Raw genomic sequence first — 20636 nt, forward strand, 5'->3', positions numbered from 1 at the left:
CAGAGGAAATTTGTTTTAATACGATCATATGTCTTTTAGAAAACAAAAGAATTTCTAAAAAGTATTATGGAAAAAAGTATTATATATTATCTCTTATCCACAGAATTTCTAACACTCATTCGGGTCTGATTAGCTTCAGTTATAAAATACCTAAGTATACAAATGGTTGAACTAAAACACAACCCTTACCACCTCCATCCCATGTCAACGATGCCCCAACAGTGACCTTTAAAAGCCCGCTATTACACAGAGCAGACACTAACTGTTACTTAAGTTCATTATCCATTCATGAGGGAATGGGCCCCCCACACTGTCCATTAAATTTGGTGAAATATTCATTTTGTCTATTTTGGCTTTGCAAGACTGCTTAAGGCTCTTAAATGAGTCTAAATGAAGGAAGAATGGAAAATAGGTAGAGTCTTTTTGCCTCCACAATTCTGACTCTCCAAATCACAGACATTTACATGCCCATGTCACATACTGGGATGGGATAAGGCCCACCAAGAGCTTTTCATTCATTAATTCATTCAACAAACACTGACTGAATGTTTAACATAAACCAGGCACTATTCTAGCTGCTTGGGATTTTATCAGAAGAGAAAACCAAAACCCCCATCCCAACGGAATTTATAATCTAGTCGGAAGTGGAACCAGACAATAAACAATAGAAATAATTTATAAATGTTAGAAGGTACAATGTGCTATGGAAAACAAAACAAAACAAAAGTAAGGCAGAAAAAGAGAAACCGCGAGAACCAGGGGACCTATTTTACACCCACCAGGATGGCAATAGTAACAGACAGGTAATAAGAAATATTGCCCAGAGCACGGAGAAATTGGAACCCTCACACACTACTGGCGGGAAAGTAAAATGATGCAGCTGCTTTGGGGAAAAGTCTTGGCAGTTCCTCAAAATGTTAAACACTGAATTATCATATGACTCAGCAAGTCCATTTCTAGGTATAAAATTAAGAGAAGTGAAAACATTCATCCACAGGAAAACTTATACATGAACGTTCATAGCAGCATTATCATAACAGCCAATGGAAAAAACAACTGAAATGCCCATCAACTGATAGCTAAAGTGTGGTTTATTCCTACAATGGATAGTATTCGACAATAAAAATAAATTAAGTACTGATAACATGCCACAACATGGACAAACCTTGAAAATATGCTAAGTGAAAGGAGGCGGTAATTCCAATAAAAATCTCAGTAGAAAAATCCTGAGAATTTAAATAAACTGGGTGTAACATTTCTCTGATTTATAAAGCTCAGTAACCAAGACAGTGAGACACTGGTGAAAAAGCAGATGTACAGATTGAGAGCATAGAACAGTGAGTCCAGAAACAGACCTGTACAAAGGCGGTCTTAATTTTTTGATGAAGACTATGTGGCCAATTAATTTTTAACAGAGCTGTAAAGGCAATTCAATGGAGAAAGAACACTCTTTTCAACAAACGCTTTTGTAAGTGTTTACATATGACACCAAAAACGTGGTCCTAAAACAAAGACGCGATGAAGTGTACTTCACTAACAGGAAGACTTTTGCTCTGCAAATGACACCATTATAGAAGGAAAGACAAGCTTCAGCCTGGTAGAAAATATCTTTAATAATGCATCCAACAAAAGCACTGTATGTACCTAGACCATATAAAGTACTCTCAAAATTCACCATTAAGGAAACAAACTCAATACAAATTGGCCAGAAGACTTGCACACACCTTTATCAAAGAAGAGTACATGGAATAAAAATATGCTTATTGATCTTTTTAATGATGCAAAGGCAATTTCATGTGGAAAGGATGGTCTTTTCAAAAAATGGTATTGAGGAGTTCCTATCGTGGCTCAGTGGTTAATGAATCCGACTAGGAACCATGAGGTTGCAGGTTTGATCCCTGGCCTTGCTCAGTGGGCTAAGGATCCAGCATTGCCATGAGCTGTGGTGTAGGTCGCAGACATGGCTTGGATCTGGCGTTGCTGTGGCTCTGGTGTAGGCCAGTGGCTACAGCTCCGATCGACCCCTAGCCTGGGAACCTCCATATGCCATAGGAGCAGCCCTAGAAAAGGCAAAAAGACCAAAAAAAAAAATGGTATTGAAAAATTGGATATTTATATGCAAAAAATAAACCTTGACTTAAACCTCACACCTTACATTAAAAAAAAAAACCCACAAAACTGATCATAGATCTAAATTTAAAACATTAAATGATAAAACTTTTATAAGAAATCATATGAGAAACTTTTTGCGACCTGTGGTTAGGCAAAGAGACCAACTGTAGACTGGGGAAAAAATACCTGCAAATTATGTATGTGACAAAGAGCTTGTATCCAGACTGTATAAAGAACCATCAAAATGCAACGGTGAGACAACAAAGAACCCAATAACAAAAGAGGCAAAATACTTAAAAACTTTACCAAAGAGGATATGTGGATGACAAACAAGTCCATGAAAAAGAAGTTGAACATCATTAGCCATTAGGGAAATGCAACTTAAAACCATAGGGGAAAAAAAATCTACTGCCTACCTACTAGAATGGCTAAAACAAAAAATAATGACAGCACATCCATGTTCACAGTAGCATCATTCACGACAGCCATGAGGTGAGAGCGACCCAAACAGCCACTGACAGGTGAATGGATAAACAAAATGTGGTACATACATGAGTGAAACACTATGCAGTCTTTAAAAAGGGGGGGGGGAAGTGGTGTCACCTGCTTCAACATGAATGCATCTTGAGGTCATTACGTTAAATGAAATAAACCAGTCATAACAGGACAACCACTGTATGGTTCCACTTAGATGAAGTATCTAATGCAGTCAAATGCATAGATACAGAAAGTAGAAGAGGGGTCATCAGGGATTGAGGAGGGGGGCAAAGGGGAGTTGCTTAACAGGTCAGAGTTTCAGTTCTCTAAGATGAAAAAGTTCTGGAGATTTGCTTAATGTAAATATACTTTACCACTGATTAGCACATTTTAAAAAAGTGGTTAAGATTATAAACTTTATGGTATGTTTTTGCCACAGTTATGAAACTATTAAGAGTCTCCATTGTGGCTTCGTGGGTTAATAAGAACCCAATTAGTATCCATGAGGGTGCGGGTTTGATCCCTGGCCTTGTTCAGTGGGTTTAGGATCTGGTGTTGCCACAAGCTGTGGTGTAGGTTGCAGATGCGACTCAGATCCATCATTGCTGTGGTGTAGGCCGGCAGCTGCAGCTCTGATTGGACCCCTAGCCTGGGAACCTCCATATGCCGAGGGAGCGGCCCAAGAAATGGCAAGAAGATAAAAAAAAAAAAAAAAAATCTCCAGAACCCACCGTCACAGTCATCAGGAAGAGAACGAATACCTTCCTGTGGACCTCAGGCTTCCTGGCCCAAGAACACAGTCAAAAAGGGAGGTAAAGCAGGAGAAAGTTTTGGAAGAATCAAAAATCCAGTTGTGTTTTCCGAAAGGGCTGTGGTTTGACATGGCAAGCCCAAACCAGCGCTCAGTGAAAAGCCACCCACGGGCGAGCTAGCTATAAATATAAAGCAGTTTTCACACAAGGGAAAGAAGGGGAGGTGGGGAACATCTCCCTTTGTTCGGGAAAAGGTGAACGGTACCTAGAAGGAATGGAGAGATGATAGTTAAGGAAGTTACGAAGAGAAATGTTTTGAGGAAGAAAACAGGAATGAAACCAAGCGTTGGGAGGTTGACAGGAGGAAAAAGGTCACACAAAGGAGCAGAGAAAGCTGCTGAGCTGTGTCCAGCAGCCGGGGCCGGACAGCAGGTCGGAGACAAATGAGAAGACCAGGACACAAGAGACAACACCAGAGCAAAGAGCAAAGAGCAAAGGACAGGGCTCAGGAGCCAGGAACTTTCCCTTTTTGTTAACTCTTGTGTCCCCAGGGCATAGAACAGATTTTGGCTCATGGGAGGAGATCAGTGGTAGCAGCTTATGAATGAACAGGAAGGGATTCCTGAGTCCACCAGTGGTCCCCAAGGAGCTCTCGCTGACGCACGGGGCCGTGTGGCCCATGGGAAGAAAGGTTGTCTTTTATAATGTTTCTTAGGACATGGAGGAAGACATGCCGAGACTTCGTGAACCTTCCTCTGCTGAGTTTTAAAAACAGGAATCACTGGCATTCCCGCTGTGGTGTAATGGGATTGGCGACGCCTCTGGAGCGCTGGGATGTAGGTTCAATCCTCAGCCCCGGCAGAGTGGGTGAAGGATCTGGCATTGCTGCAGCTGCGGCCTAGGTTGCAACTGCGGCTTGGATCTGATCCTGGCCCGGGGAACTGCATATGTCACGGGGCGGCTCAGAAAGAAAAAAATTAAAAAAAAAAAAAATTGTCTTCCTTAGAAACAACCACAAGGCCCATCTAGTCAGAAGTCCTGAGGAGGAAACAGAACATGTGGGAGGTGGGGGTGGTTTTCTTCTCCTCTGGCTGAAGATCATGATACGCAAAGAGTGGACAAAGACATAGCCCTTTGAACTGATGTGTCAGAGACGAGGGCTGATTTTCTGCATTGGAATGTAAGTACAATGATGCCAGGCATGGCAAGACACAGGGTCCCTTCCATGAAAAGAGGATTGCTATGCTGGGTGGAGACTAACTGAATTGGCCTAACGAAGTCTAATTGGCCTTGAAATAGAATGAGGGAGGAAGAGGAAAAAACCCAGATGACAGTATAAAATCAGATATCATGGAGGACAGCAGCCAAGACAGAAAAAAACAGCAGTGGAGAATTTTAGGGATCTTTACCCCCAAGAAATGTGGACACAAGACAGGTACAGAGACAGAAGAAGAGGAATAAAAGAAAGGTGACAAGGTGACGTGAGGTGGCAGCACAAGAAAGTAACTTCTGAGATGGGCAGAACAGGATTCCTGATGACTCAGACAGATCTTCTGTAAAGGGGGGGTCTAATGTCTCGGGGGAGGATGCCTCATGGGACACTAGCAGGAAAGTCTGCACCCGTGGGAAAGCACACAGAGCTGAGGGGACAGGTGCGGAGAACGTGCAGAAGTGGGTGCATGAAAGAACATTCAACATATTATTATAAGGGGTGAAACACATCATCAGGATTTGAGTTAAATGAGCAGAAATGCAGTACGGGCTATAGGTGGGGAACTTTCAATTCCCCAGACATTTACAAGATACTTAATTCCTACTGAAAAATTCTTCTCATTTTAATAACGAGATGATTTCCCCTTCTGGACATGATTTAAAAATTAAAAATGTGGTCTGGTGTTCCTCTTGCAGATCAGTGGGTTAAAAACCCGACATGGTGTCCATGAGGATTCGGGTTCGATCCCTGGGCTCACTCAGTGGGTTAACGATCGCAGGTGCAGCTTGGATTTGTGTTGCTGTGGCTGTGGTGGAGGCCTGCAGCTGCAGCTCCAATTCAATCCCCAGCCTGGGAACTGCCATATGCCACAGATGCAGCCATAAATAATTAAAAAGTAAATTAATTAATTTTTAAAAACCTGTGGTTTTTTTAATAAGAATTTTGGGGAAATTCACCATGTTATCTTGGCATTAAAATAGCCAAGTAGTTTCCATTCCAGCTTGGCAGGTTAAGAACTGAACACTGTCTCTGTGAGGATTCAGGTTCAATCCCTGACCGCACTCAGTGGGTTAAGGATCCAGTGTTGTCGCAAGCTGCGGTGTAGGTCATAGGTATGGCTCAGATCAGGTGTTCCCTGTGGCTATGGCATAGACCTCAGCTACAGCTCCAATTCCACCCCTAGCATGGGAACTTCCATATATTGCTGGTGAAGCCATAAAAAGAAAAAAAATAAATAACAAGTAGACAAGATCAGGAACACGAAGAATGGCCAGACCCACAGGCGACCCCGTGGGCTCCGTGAAAGCAGAGACCTTGTCAGGCTTGTTCTCACTGTGTCCCCAGCACCTGCTGCATTAGGTTTGGTACTCAGTAAAAACGAACTGAATGATTTAGACAATTTAGTATGGGGCAAAATGGAACTGAAAATAGATCGAAGGGATAAAAAAACTTTCGGGCAGAAAGACCATCATGTACCGATGTGATTAAGGAAGAGAGAGAGAGAAAGAGATTAGTACCAGGGCGTAGTTAGAAACCCTGGAGAGAATGTGTTTCAGGTCAACATAAAAGAAAACTTCCCTCATAATTAAAGCTAGGAATTAGGGCTCAGGAAATAGCTGAATGAATATTTGTTATCTAGGCTGCTTGAGATAAGAATTCCTGCCCTAGAGACAGACCTAGATGACTGGTTAGGTCCTTTACAACCCTGAAATCCTCAACTCCTGTTTTGTTTTGTTTTTTTCTAACTGAAGGATAGCTGATTGACAATGTTGTGTCAGTTTCTGCTGTACAGAAACGTGATCCACATATATATGTGTATATATACATATATATATATTCTTTTTCATATTTTTTCCATTAGGTTTCTTATAGATATTGAATATAGTTCCCCATGCTGTATAGTAGAACTTGTTGTTTATCTGTTTTATACATAGTAGTTTGTCTTTTTTTTTTTTCCTTTAGGGTCACACCCACAGCATATGGAAGTTCAGGCTAGGGGTCAAATTGGAGCTACAGCTGCTGGCCTACGCCACAGCCACAGCAATACGGGATCCAAGCCACATCTGCGATCTACACCACAGCTCACAGCAGTGTTGGATCCTTAACCCACTGAGCGAGGCCAGGGATCGAACCTGCATCCTCATGGATACTAGTCAGATTCATTTCCACTGAGCCATAATGGGAACTCCTATACATAGTAGTTTGTATCCACTAATCCCAAACTTCTAATTTATCCCTCCCCCACTCCTTTTCCCCTTCGGTAAATTTGTTTTCTATGTCTGTGAGTCTATTTCTGTTTTGTAAATAAATTCATTTGTGCCGTAGTTCAGATTCTACATATAAGTGATAACATATGGTATTTGTCTTTCTCTTTCTGACTTCACTTAGTATGATAATCTCTGGGTCCATCCATGTTGCTGCAAATGGGATTATTTCATTCCTTTTTATGGCTTAGTAGTATTTCATTGTATATATGTACCGTATCTTCTTTACGCATTCATCTTTTCATGGATATTTAGGTTGCTTCCATGTCTTGGCTATTGAGAATAGTGCTGCCATGAACACTGGAATGCACATATCTTTTCAAATTAGAAACTTTGCAGACTTTTTAATGATGCCATTCGGACTGTTGCGAGGTGATCCCTCATAGTAGTTTCAATCTGCATTTCTCTGATAATTAGCCTATGTTGAGAATCTTGAAATTCTCAATTTCATTTGAAAACTCAGAAGATGTTTTGATATATTAACAACAGCATTTGGCTGTATTTGGATGAATGAGTTTTAATAGTAATAGGTTTCAAGTGTATCATGGATTAAACTGAATTTTGGAAATTATTTTGGGCATTTACCCATCATTCCAAGTAATCTAACCAAGCAGTATGGGGACACCACTAACATGTAAATTGAACCCTGAGACAGTAAAGCATTATTATTATTATTATTATTTTGTCTTTTCTAGGGCTGCACCTGTGGCATATGGAGGTTCCCAGGCTAGGGGTCTAATCAGAACTGTAGCCACTGGCCTACGCCAGAGCCACAACAACGCCGGATCCTTAACCCACTGGGGGAGGCCAGGGACCGAACCCACAACCTCATGGTTCCTAGTCAGATTCGATAATCACCGACCCATGATGGGAACTCTGAGCATTATTATTTCAACTTATAAAGCATACTCTGTAGAACCTGATATTTAGATCCACAAAAAAAACATCAACCCAGGAGGGATTCTAAACTTGGACTCCACGAGGCTAGCTGTCTGATGGCCTATAGGGAATCTAGCTCTTAGATTTGAATGTGAGAAGGACACCATAAAAAAACATTATATTAAAGAGTGAAAAACCCTCTCCACGTTCCCACTCTTCTTCCAGAGACCTGAAGAGTAAAATCACGTGGTTTGTTCAGGGCCATAGTACCTACGATATATATCAAGATTAGCAACCATGAGGTTCATGAATGTGTGTGAGAGACATTTTAATTGTTAAATTATTGGATAGAGTCAAGTTGAAACTGGATTACATTCCAGTTATTAGTCAAAAGGAAATGCAGGCTATCTCTAACACATGGGATCATTTAATAGGATTGTCCTGAGGGCTTTTCTTTGCCTCCTTCTTGTTTTTGCTCAAATGTTGCCTTCCCTCATTTTAAGCTACAACTTCCCTCCCACATTCCCTGCTTCTTGCTTTATTTTTTCTTTTCTCAATTTCTAATATGCTGTCCAAGTTATTGCATCTACTCCCTGCCTGCTACCCTATTGGAATGTAAGCCCCATATGAGAAGGCAGTTTGTCTCTTGTTTCCTGGTATCACTAGAGTCCACAACACTGCCTGACACACAGGAGATGCAGATGCTCAATACACATCCGTTCAGAAGACAAAAGAGTGCTGCCTAAAATATGAGCAAGGAGCTCCGTGTGGACCAGGACATGCTGTGTGGTCTTTGTTGACTATGTAACGTTCCTCTACTGATATAAATTGAAAAAAAAGGGGACATTCTCTTCCCTTCCTGCATTATGGTGTGAGAGTGAATGATACACGAAGGAGCTGCAGCTGCTGATCTACACCACAGCCACGGCAACACCGCATCCGAGCCACATCTGAGACCTACACTGCAGCTTGGGGAAATGTGGGATCCTTAATCCACTGAGCCACAACAGGAACTCCACTTTCATCTTCTTAACGAAACGAGAGTGATAAAATCAAAATGCTGTCATTTATTAATGCAACCAGACCAGTCTTGAACAAATAACACCCTGAGAAAATTCTCTAACTCTGGCCTATCTTCTAGAAAAGAATCATTAGCAGCAATATTACGCCTCTATGACTATAAAGAATAGTATCTTAAATGAACCAAACATAATTTAGATCCTTGCCAACATTTTTCTATGTGTACGCTGCTGAAATCAGGCTATTCATGTAAAACCAAAATAATTCTTCAGACCAAATTCCTACAGCAAAACTTCTAGAATATGAAGCAAACCCATGTATTAGGGTCACCTTTCAGGGATCAATCCTTACTGATCTGGGTATGAAGTTATATTCTAGAAAGGCCATACAGTGTAATGATAAAAACTTTTGGCTGTGGCACCATATGGCTTGAATTCAAATACTGCTTTTGCCTCCTACCCAGCTATGTTTCCTTGGGCAAGCCATTTGAACTTCCTGGCCTTAGTGTCTTCATCAGTAAAACTGGGATAAATAGCACTTAAACTTCATAACCTCTGAGGATTAAGTGTGTTAACATGAATAAAGTTCTTGGAGCAGAACCTGGCACATACGAGCATTCAATAAAAACATAGCCATTAGTAGTAGTAGGGAGTGTACAGTACCTTCAATAAAGTAAAGGTTTTTCCAGATGACCTTCTGCAAATTACTCTAATTCCTAGAACGCTGATAACTCGCAACAATGTTACCTAAAAATCTAAACAGGCATTTCTTCCCAGTTACTAACAACACAAATAAAAGTCACAATTATAATGAAAGTAAATTGCCTTGATTTTATTTATTTAAGTGTGTGACCGACTTTTAAAATAAGGGCAAAAGATAAGAAAGAGACATTTCCACTAGTTATTTTATTGGCTTGTTAGTCGAGGACATGGTTGTAATTGTGAGTATATGTTTTCAGTTTGTAATTTCTTTTTTATGGCCGCACCTGCTGCCTCTGGAAGTTCCCCGGCCAGGGACTGAATCTGAGCTGCAGTTGCAACTTATGCTTCAGTTGCCGCAATGCTGGATCTTTTAACCCCACTGTGCCAGGCTGGGGATCGAACCTGTACCTCTGCAGTCAGATTCTTAACCCACTGTGCCACAACAGGAGCTCCTAGTTTGTATTTTAATCTATTGCCGTCATCTTTTCCATGATATTTTTTCAATCTTCAATTTCCTTTGTAATGTCCTAAAGTATCCAATGCTGTATTTTTTTTTTTTTTTTTGGCTTTTTGCTATTTCTTGGGCCGCTCCCGAGGCATATGGAGGTTCCCAGGCTAGGGGTCGAATTGGAGCTGTAGCCACCGGCCTACGCCAGACCCACAGCAACGAGGGATCCGAGCCACGTCTGCGACCTACACCACAGCTCACGGCAACGCCGGACCCTTAACCCACTGAGCAAGAGCAGGGACCGAACCCGCAACCTCATGGTTCCTAGCCGGACTCGTCAACCACTGCGCCACGACGGGAACTTCCCAATGCTGTATTTTTAATTAGAGTGGATATTCAATAAATAAGCAATTCAAGGCACATTTTTTTTTTTAATGTGTAGTCTTGCCTTTTCTTTTCTTCTTCTTCTTTTTTTTTTTTTTTTTGGTCTGTTTGCCTTTTCTTGGGCCGCTCCCGCAGCATATGGAGGCTGGGCTAGGGGTCCAATCAGACCTGCGGCTGCCAGCCTATGCCAGAGCCACAGCAACTCGGGATCCGAGCCTCATCTGCAACCTACACCACAGCTCACAGCAACGCTGGATCCTTAACCCACTGAGCAAGGCCAGGGATCGAACCCGCAACCTCATGGTTCCCAGTCGGATTTGATAACCACTGCACCATGACGGGAACTCCTCAAGGCACATTTTAAGAGTACACATACCAGGTTCAAATTATGATGTAAAGCACCTGAAATGGAGTAAAGATAATATGACATAGTCTCTGCCCTTAAGTGATTTATTCAGTAAATTGGTAGCAGACACATAAATCAGGAAAGCAGTCAAAATACACACATCCTAGCAGGAGGACAGGGAAAGGAGAAAAGGTTCCTACAAGATGATCCAGAATCAAAGTCAGGAATATCTTCAGGAAAGAAGAGATGTTATGACCTTTGCATGGCTGGTAGTATTTCCTCAGGTGCAGATAAGAAGGAAGAAGCCTGGGGACACCAAGGCTCAGGGCATGCTCAGTGAGGGACCCTGTGTGACAAGCGTCCAAGGCAAGTGACTAGCAGAGAAAGGTAAGACAGGAAAGGTCAGTCAGGGTTACACTGAGGAGACCTGAAGAGTCTGGACTTCATTTAGGAAACAATATGGAGAGAGTCACACTTTCTGAGCAAGAAGCGAAGGACCAAAGTTCCCCCTGAGGTGCAGGTACCCAGGATGCTCTAGGTGGGGAGGGGAGTGATCTCACCACCTACTTCACCCAAACCACAGTAATCCCTGCTCTCTCCGGCCACCCGGCTTTTGGGCTGTGCCTCTGTAGCAACAAGAGCTCCAGCACTGGAGGACTGGGGTCTGAGACGGCCACTCTTGCAGACCTTGCCCCTATGCCCACCCTCTCTCCTTTTTATGGCAGCCCCTGCAGCATATGGAAATGCCCAGGCTAGGGGTTGAATCCAAGCTGCAGCTGCCAGCCTACACCACAGCCATGGCAAAACTGGATCCGAGCCACCTCTGTGACCTATGCTGCAGCTCATGGCAACGCCAGATCCTTAACCCCCTGAGCGAGGCCAGGGATGGAACCTGCATCTTCATGGAAACTACATCAGGTCCTTAACCCAATAAGCCATGACAGGAACTCCCATGTTCACTTTAAACAGTGAGTTTCTGTTCTGGATCTTTTGGTAACTTCTTTCCCAGTTACCAGCTCTATTCCCTGGTACCTTAAAAAAAAAAGGCAAGGGCCCTGTTTGAGTCTTTTTGATTTCAGCACCATCTGCCCACAAATACTACAACCTAGGTAAAGAACATGCTGGCTACTAGGGCTTGCCTGATTTCCCAGTCTCACTCCCCTGGATGCTCTGTGATGCTACCCTACCTGGTGGGACACGTGCCATTTTGTTGTCAAGGACCCACTGCTCTATTTGCTGGCCTGAGACCTGAAAGTTATCTTGGTTACCCTGGAGTTCCTGAGTAACCTGTGCCATCCTGAACCTTCTCTGTCAGCCTCACCAGCTGGGTCAGATTCCCCTCCTAGGCAGGCTTAATGCCAGAAGCTAACCTCTCCCTGCTTTCTCTAGCATTCCACAGCTTTCTAGAGCTAGTGTGCCTTGTACCTAAGTAGAACAAAGAGGCTACCTGCAATAATTGAGACACAGAATGATAAGGACCAGATAGTGGGGACTGAGGGGAAAGGCTGATGGGAGAGACCCTGCACTAGGAGAAATAAATCAAAGGTTTAGGAACTAAGGAGATGTCGAAGATGGTAAGAGGCAAGGATAAGTCAACTCCCTGGTCAAAGTCTGGATGCCAAAGAAAGCCGCCTCTGCTGCAGCAGGGGTAGCTGGAGATGGCAGGGCATCTGCTTTGGTTTGGAAACTATTTGTACATAGGACGTTCCCTCCTTCTCTGTGCTCCTTCAAAGCATGTGTCAGGCCCTTCCCTCTATAACAAAAGTGTAAGTTAACACAGGAAAGATACGTAGGGCTAGCATAATGCAACCTTCTGCTGACTACTCCTGCTGCCAAGTGAACTTTAAATTTTCTATCTTGCATCACTAAAAATAATTTGTTTCTATTCCTGCAATTATATTCTAATACTATTCCCAAACACAGAAGTAATTGTGAAAGTGGACGTTTATGAAAAAGTAGATATTAAGCTGAAGACATTTTTGATGTTAAGCTAATGTTATTAACTATGGATATTTGTTGAAGAGAACGAGAAAGAATTAAGTTGTGGAGTTCCCTTACGGCGCAGGAGGTTAAGGACCCAGTGTTGTCATTGCAGCAGCTCTGGTCACTGCCATGGCTCAGGTTCGATCCCTGGCTGGGGAACTTTCACACACTGTGGATGTAGCCAGAAAAAGAATTAAATTGTAAGATCTCTGTTCGGTGCCGTCTCCTTAAACAATGTTGAGGAGTCTTTCCTGTAAAAGCACATCACTGCTGTCTCCTATTCTGCTCAAACTCTGTGAAGGTATCAGATGTAGGCAGGAGTGGAATTAGATGGCTGTTACTCCAGTCACCTGCAAGGTCACTCTGGTTTGAGGAAGAAGTAAGGGTGGACAGAGGTCTATAGACCCTCTGTGCTAAACCAGGGTACATACAGCACATATCCACAGTTCTACTCTCAGATAGCACGACGTCTCATTGTGAAAATTTCTCAGTCTCACTGCAGTCTCTCCGCCCAACTGAACTAAACACCCCCCCTTCCCCGCTGTGTGAGAGCCGAATCTGACGCAGATTTCTTAAAATAAAATTTTCACCATGAAAATCTGATTTCTTTTTTTATCTTTTTAGGGCCACACCCACGGCACATAGAAGGTCTCAGGCTCGGGGTCGAATCTGAGCTGCAGCTGCTGGTCTACACCACAGCCATGGCAATGCCAGATCCAAGCCGTGTCTGCAACCTACACCACAACTCACAGCAACCCTGGATCCTTAACCCACTGAGCAAGGCCAGGGATGGAACCCGAGTCCTCATGAATATCAGTAGGATTCATTACTGAGCCACAACAGGAACTCCGAAAGTCTGATATTTTAATTAAAAAATTGATACCCAGAAGCAAATTCTCAATGCCTGGTGTGTACCTTATTTTCAAGGTGTGGTATGTAAACCACATGAATGGATTCTGAAGTTAACACAGTCCTCAGGCATCTCAGGTGCTGGGACAGATGTGCTTGGGCTCCGGCTAGAACCTGGGTTTGAGAGATGTGGGCACCGAGAAGGGAACAGAAAGAGAAGGGCACATCTCCCTCACGGGCTCAGAGGAAATAGGAAGTGAGAGGACAACAGAGAAAAAGTCCAAGACAAACAATGACACCTTCTGTAATTCAAGTAAGAGCTATTTTGTAAAAGAAGGAAAGCCTAATCAGTAATGGCAGGTGCTGTTGAGGTTGAAACGGATGAAAATGAGAGAGTAACACTAGATTTCCTGATTGGGAGGCTTGGAGCTCCCTCAGGGGAGTGCTGGGTGCAGGGGCAGATTGTAGAAGGAGAGGAATGAGGGTGGGGGGCAGTGGAAGCAGAGGACACAGGTTGGATTTTCAAGCAGTTTGGTCTTGGTGGAACAACCATGGTTGGGTAGGGTGTTTGGACTGCCAGCTTTGGGGAGCTGAGAGCATATGTAAAGATCCAGAGGGAGGAACCTCGGCCACCACTACCTACCTCTGCCAACCCCCCCCTCCCCCCCCAAAAAAAAATCAAACAGGAGGAAGGTGGGAACAGAATCGTGAGTTCTAAAGATAAGGAAGGGTAGAGCTTGGTGGAACCAAAGAAGGGCCCTTTCACTCGAGAGATGAATGGTGAAGAAAAGATGTGTGAGAGAAAGTAAATAGAAAAGACTCTTCTGCCCTAGACCCCAATAGCCTATGGGCCATCCTAAACAGAGCTGAAGATACAGGTAACTTTCTGCTTTAAAACAAGACCAGAGAACTTGAAGTTGGGGCATAGGGCCAGCTTGCCTTACCGGACAAGAGAGCCTTCCAAAATCTAGGTGACTCAAGAACCTCCAGAACAGGCTGAGGACAAGCCCGTGCTTAGCTCCCACCACCAGAAGAAAGGTGTGAGAACAATGGCATTTATGCCCACAGCATTAGTAAATCAGCATTGCATCCTATCTACCAGCAGGTAAAAAGCTTCCACAACAGACACCCAGACTAGCAAAAGTGGCATTAACAGCTATATAACAGAACACAATAAGATTCCTGTCCATTTGACTGGAAAGCCAAGAACTGAGGAGAGGGAAAAACAAAGAAGAGTTACTTCTCTTGGAAGAAATGCATCTTCTTTCAATTCCCCAAATACTGTAGATCTTGCCTAAAGTGCTCTTTGACTGCAGATGTCCCTGGTCATACCCCAAACCCTAGATTTCACTGTTCTGAGAGAAGGTGTTCAAGAAGAAAATGCCCTTCTCTTGGTTATTTCCAAATGCCAGTTCTCCTCTAGATGTGACGTGCTTTCTCAATGTGAAAAAAAAAACACATCCCTTGTTCATCCTTTTATTTTAGCCTTTACGAATACATTCCATAAAGTTCAGCAGAAATTGAAGCCTTTAAAAAATATATATTTTATACATATATGATGGTAAATCTATATTTTATATATATGACAGTATAACTATATTTTATATATGACAGTATAACTATATTATATATATATGACAGTATATATATATATATATGAGACAATAAACTACTTGAGACACTTGATAATATCTTATGAAATTCAAGTGAAACAGTAATAATAATACGGGTTTAGAAAAAGTGATGCAAGTAAAACGTAGCAAGAAAATTCACAATGTATTGCTAACACATCCACTTGGCTTGTTTTTATTCTATTATGTTACAGATTTGATACAAAGACAAAACAAAAGACAAAAAACAACTCAATGACGCATGTAATAACTTTCTCAGGCTTTTAATGTAGTTCTGTAGTCTTTAGGAAATAGAAATATAATATCCACAAATAACGTCTTGGAGCTCAACTTAAAAAAAGAAACAATACAAAGATGGCTAGGCTATCTTCAATAAATTTGGGATGATATAAAATAACATGCTGGTTTTTTTTGTTTGTTTGTTTTGTCTGTCTGTTTGTTTTGTCTTTTTAGCTATTTCTTGGGCCGCTCCCGCGGCATATGGAGGTTCCCAGGCTAGGGGTCCAATCGGAGCTGTAGCCACCAGCCTACGCCAGAGCCACAGCAACGCGGGATCCGAGCCGCATCTGCAACCTACACCACAGCTCACGGCAACACCGGATCCTTAACCCACTGAGCAAGACCAGGGATCCAGCCCGAAACCCCATGGTTCCTAGTCGGATTCGTTAGCCCCTGCGCCACGACGGGAACTCCCACAATGCTGTTTGAAATGACTTTTCTTAAATATTCTGGGCTGGTGAAAATGTTACAGCCTCTCTACTACTGAAATAATTTTAAAAGAGATGACAGGAAAAGGTGAAGAGAAGTTCTTTGTTTCTATTTTAGGGAGAGAGAAGTTAGCAGCCCAGATTCAGGAAAGGGCAAGAGAGCCAGCTGAAGAGACTTCCATCATCTTTCTCAATGTCTTTTTTTTTTTTTAAACTTGACCTCATAATGTATAATTTATTTTTTATTTTATTAAAGTACAGTTTATTTACAATGTTGTTCCAATTTCTGCTGTGCAGCAAAATAACCCAGGCATATACATACATACATTCTTTTTCTCATATTATCTTCCATCATGTTCTATCCCAAGAGACTGGATAGTTTCCTGTGCTGTAAAGTAAGACATCATTGCTTATCCATTCTAAATATAATAGTTTGTATGTACTCATCCCAAACTCCCAACCCATCCAACTTTCTGCTCGCCATGGGCCACCACAAGTCTGTTTTCCGTGTCTGTGAGTCTGTTTCTGTTTTGTGGATAGGTTCATTTGTGTCGTATTTTAGATTCCAATGTAAGTGATGTGATATGGTGTTTGTCTTTCTCTTTCTGACTGACTTCACTTATATGAGAATCTCTAGTTGCATCCATGTTGCTGCGAATGACATTATTTTTTTCTTTTTTTATAGCTGAGTAGTATTACATTGTATACATGTACCATATCTTCTTAATCTATTTATCTTTTGAGGGACATTTAGCTTGTCCCCATGTCTTGGCTACTGTGAAGAGTTCTACTCTCTGGAACCCTACTCCCATCCTAGGTATCCATGGTAACCTGGAGAGTCAGAGTCCCTCATTGCTTAGGAAATCTAAGGGGGAAGAACTTAAGAAGGCCAGTGTATTTTGATCTCAAACTGAAGGACGAGGCAGAATGAGATGCCCAGCCAGGGGCTGGAAGCAGAAAGGGACCCACAACAGGATCTGGAATGGAAAGCACATTAGAATTCAACTCACTCAACTCTGATCTGACTTGCTTGAGGTCACACAGCACCTTGGTGGCAAGGATACAACTAGAACCCAGATGTCCTCCCTCAGCAGAGCACTCTGTCCATCACTCTGTCACTCTGCCCATTGCTCCCCTCTGCCTCCTAACTCAAGAAGCCAATGAGGAACTAAGGAAGATTCCGTAACCAAGCTATCATTATTTGCCCTTAAGCCAAGGCTTTTTTCTTTGCCTATCTTTTTATGATAGGTAGAGAGATGAGAAAAATAAATAAACCCCATATCGCCCTTGTCCAGCTTAAATAATTACCAACTTGTGGCCAATCTTCTGTTATCTATACGCTCCCCCACCCCCTTCCAGGATTATTTTGAAACGAATCCCAGAAATAGTATCATTATTTCTTTTTAAATATTAAATGCTCAAAGAAATGACACAGCCACAAATGCAGCAGAGATAGTTTTCTTTAGGAGGCCCTGATGTCTCTATCCTGTGTGCTCATGCTCTTGGTGGTGTTTTCCATTTTATTTCATAGCTCGAGAGCTAAAAGCTAGTTCTTATCTCAGTACAGACCAGTAAGATATGCTCTATGCTCTTGTACACACACGGACAATACGAGACTCTGGTGCAGTGAAGAATTTTGATAAAGGGCTTATTTTAGACAATAACAATAAACAATGGAGAAACAACAGACAATAAACATGGAGAAAGCTGAACTTAAATGCCTTTCGAAGTTCTCTTGTGACACAGGGGGTTATGGATCCACTGATACTGGACATTTCTTTCAACCTGGCCTGAAATTTAAAGCCCACTTCCTTCATGAGTCCGTATGAAAGGAATTAAATAATGTAATTCTTAAGGTTTAACAAATACACAAAATAAAATAATAATAACAAGTTTTCATTCTAATAGGGTTATGACTGCTCTAGGACACAGACCATGTATTTATCCTAAAGGACATGATGGAGATTTAAAATCAATGAACATGCCAACACTTTTCTTTTGCCCACGAAACAAATATATTTAAAAGACATTTTAAAAATTCTTAATTAAAAATAGGTTTGTGCTACTGGCACTAAATAGACAGAGAGATAATAGTTTCTCTCTGTGTGTTTGTGTGTGTGTGTAAATGGATATGTGCAGCTACAATACTGACAAATAATATTCCCTCTTCTAAGTTCCATTTAACTTACCCCTCCATACACATTAATTTTTATATGGATTTACGAGTACACATATCAGAAAGCCAACGTGACCAGAAAAAAAAAAAAAAAAGCAAATCAGGATTCTAAATTGTTTCATCCTTACATGAAATAATTTCATGTCAATGCAAATCAAAACTACCATGAGATATCACCTCACACCAGTCAGAATGGCCATCATTCATAAATCCACAAATAACAAGTGCTGGAGGGGCTGTGGAGAAAAGGGAACCCTTCTGCACTGTTGGTGGGAATGTAAACTGGTACAGCCACTATGGAGAACAGTTTGGAGATACCTTAAAAATCTATACACAGAACTTCCATATGACCCCACAATCCCACTCTTGGGCATCTATCCGGACAAAACTCTACTTAAAAGAGACACACGCACCCGCATGTTCATTGCAGCACTATTCACAATAGCCAGGACATGGAAACAACCCAAATGTCCATCGACAGATGATTGGATTTGGAAGATGTGGTATATATACACAATGGAATACTACTCAGCCATCAAAAAGAATGACATAATGCCATTTGCAGCAACATGGATGGAACTAGAGAATCTCATACTGAGTGAAATGAGCCAGAAAGACAAAGACAAATACCACATGATATCACTTATAACTGGAATCTAATATCCAGCACAAATGAACATCTCCTCAGAAAAGAAAATCATGGACTTGGAGAAGAGACTTGTGGCTGCCTGATGGGAGGGGGAGGGAGTGGGAGGGATTGGGAGCTTGGGCTTATCAGACACAACTTAGAATAGATTTACAAGGAGATCCTGCTGAATAGCATTGAGAACTTTGTCTAGATACTCATGTTGCAACAGAAGAAAGGCTGGGGGAAAAATGTAATTATAATGTATACATGTAAGGATAACCTGACCCCCTTGCTGTACAGTGGGAAAATAAAAAAAATTATTAAAAAAAATAATAATTTCATTTCAAATATAGGTTAATTTTTTCAGAAACAAAAATCCCCTGCAAGATATAATTTTTTACCTTGTGGAAAATTTCACAGCTTATCTTTTAGCAAAGTTATGATAAGCATACCTGCTGATGTTTCTCTAAATTTGTCACTGGTCTTCTTTTTCCTCCATTTCCAAGGCTTAAAGATTTTACCGATGGTGGAGAGCTTCCCCTTTCTCTTGAAGGGAGGTGTTTGGGAACCTGCTGTTGGGCCATCTGAGTTTGCTATAGAAGCTTTGTCCAGTCCATCAACTGTATAAAGAAAAAAGTCAAAGAGAGGTTGAAGTAAAAGTCTGAAACAGCATTTATTTCTTCCTGCACTGTAAAAGTAAACATGCCCATTTTAATTGGAATCTCACATGGAGTTTATTTTGCCCCATTGTTCACTGCTGGTGGGACCCTCTAATACCAATCAATCAATCAATCAGAAATGACTGACAGTCTCCTTAGATAATCACTTTGAGGAAACAGAAAAGAAGTAAGAGATGTATATAATACATAAGGCCAGATAAGTAAGGGTCTGTGACAGAGAGCTGAATCTATCTGCCACAATTACATCAACATTTTGTGCAGAAATGGAGAATTCTAAATATTTCTGAAATGGGATGTTCTTCCAGAGACTAGTTTGGCATTCTCAGTAACGAACATGGCAGTTATGGTGTAATTAAAACCACGATTTTTTTCTTCACAAAGTAAAATTTTCTGCCAAGAAGTTAAATTCTGATTTTTACCATGCTATCTTTTGCTTTTACTACAAAAAAAGTTTTCAACTTCAATTAAACTGATAACTATCACTAATGACAAGAAATATGTGGAAAATGCGAAGGTTCCACGTAATAGAAAATAACTTTATGCACCTTAATCATTTTAGCAATCAGATGAAAGTTGCCAAAAAGTTGATGAAATCAGACTTTAAGTTGCCTGGCACTAATGTTCATAACAGAAAGAAGAGAGAGATAACACACTAGCCCAACTATCAAATGTTAATGGCAAAAATCTGGAAGGAACTCAGAATGAATAAACTATAGTATTATGTATGCAGTGAAATTGCACTCAGCAATTTTTGAAAAATGAGCCATTGATACCTACAACAACTTGAATGCATCTCAAAACATTGTGCTGGAAAAAAAAAGCAACACATAAAGGGTCCATACCGTGTGGTTCTATTTATATGACGTTCTAAAAAAGGCAAAATAAATTTAGGAGGGAAACAAAGAAAAAAGAAGAAAAAAGAAAGTCAGAACAGCAGCTGCTTCTTGGAGTAAGATGGAGGTAGGATTTCATTGAGAAGAGGCTTGAGGAAACTTTCAGGGGGGACGGAAATTATCTCGATAAAGGATGGACTGCACAAAACTCCGCAAATGATGTTTACAATATTGAGCATTTTACTTTATGTAAAATCTACTTTTAAAAAGTTGTAAATAAATAGTGAAGTCTAAATAAAGCCACGCATGCTGATGTGTTTAGGGGCGAAGTGTATTGATGTCTATCAAAAATAATAAATGCAGGAGTTTCTGTGGTGGATCGGCGGTAATGAACTCGACTAGCATCCGTGAGGATGTGGGTTTGATCCCTGGCTTTGCTCACTGGGTTAAGGATCTGGCGTTGCCGTTAGCTGTGGTATAGGTCACAGACATGGCTCAGTTCTGGCACTACTGTGGCTGTGGCGTAGGCTGGCAGCTACAGCTCTGATTTGAC

General features: G+C 41.5%; 1 protein-coding gene across 4 annotated transcripts in view; it reads right to left on the minus strand.

Moving 5' to 3' along the window:
* PHACTR2 (phosphatase and actin regulator 2) overlaps nucleotides 1–20636 on the minus strand; it is a 279919-nt gene that overhangs the window by 79512 nt on the left and 179771 nt on the right. For all 4 annotated transcript variants that reach the window (XM_047770043.1, XM_047770039.1, XM_047770038.1 and 1 more), the window contains exon 2: nucleotides 19023–19190. In XM_047770043.1, coding sequence (XP_047625999.1) covers nucleotides 19023–19190 — 168 coding nt within the window. The remainder of the gene's footprint in view (nucleotides 1–19022; nucleotides 19191–20636) is intronic.

This window comes from Phacochoerus africanus, chromosome 2, assembly GCF_016906955.1.
Source record: "Phacochoerus africanus isolate WHEZ1 chromosome 2, ROS_Pafr_v1, whole genome shotgun sequence".
In the NCBI taxonomy this organism is placed as follows: Eukaryota; Metazoa; Chordata; class Mammalia; order Artiodactyla; family Suidae; genus Phacochoerus; species Phacochoerus africanus.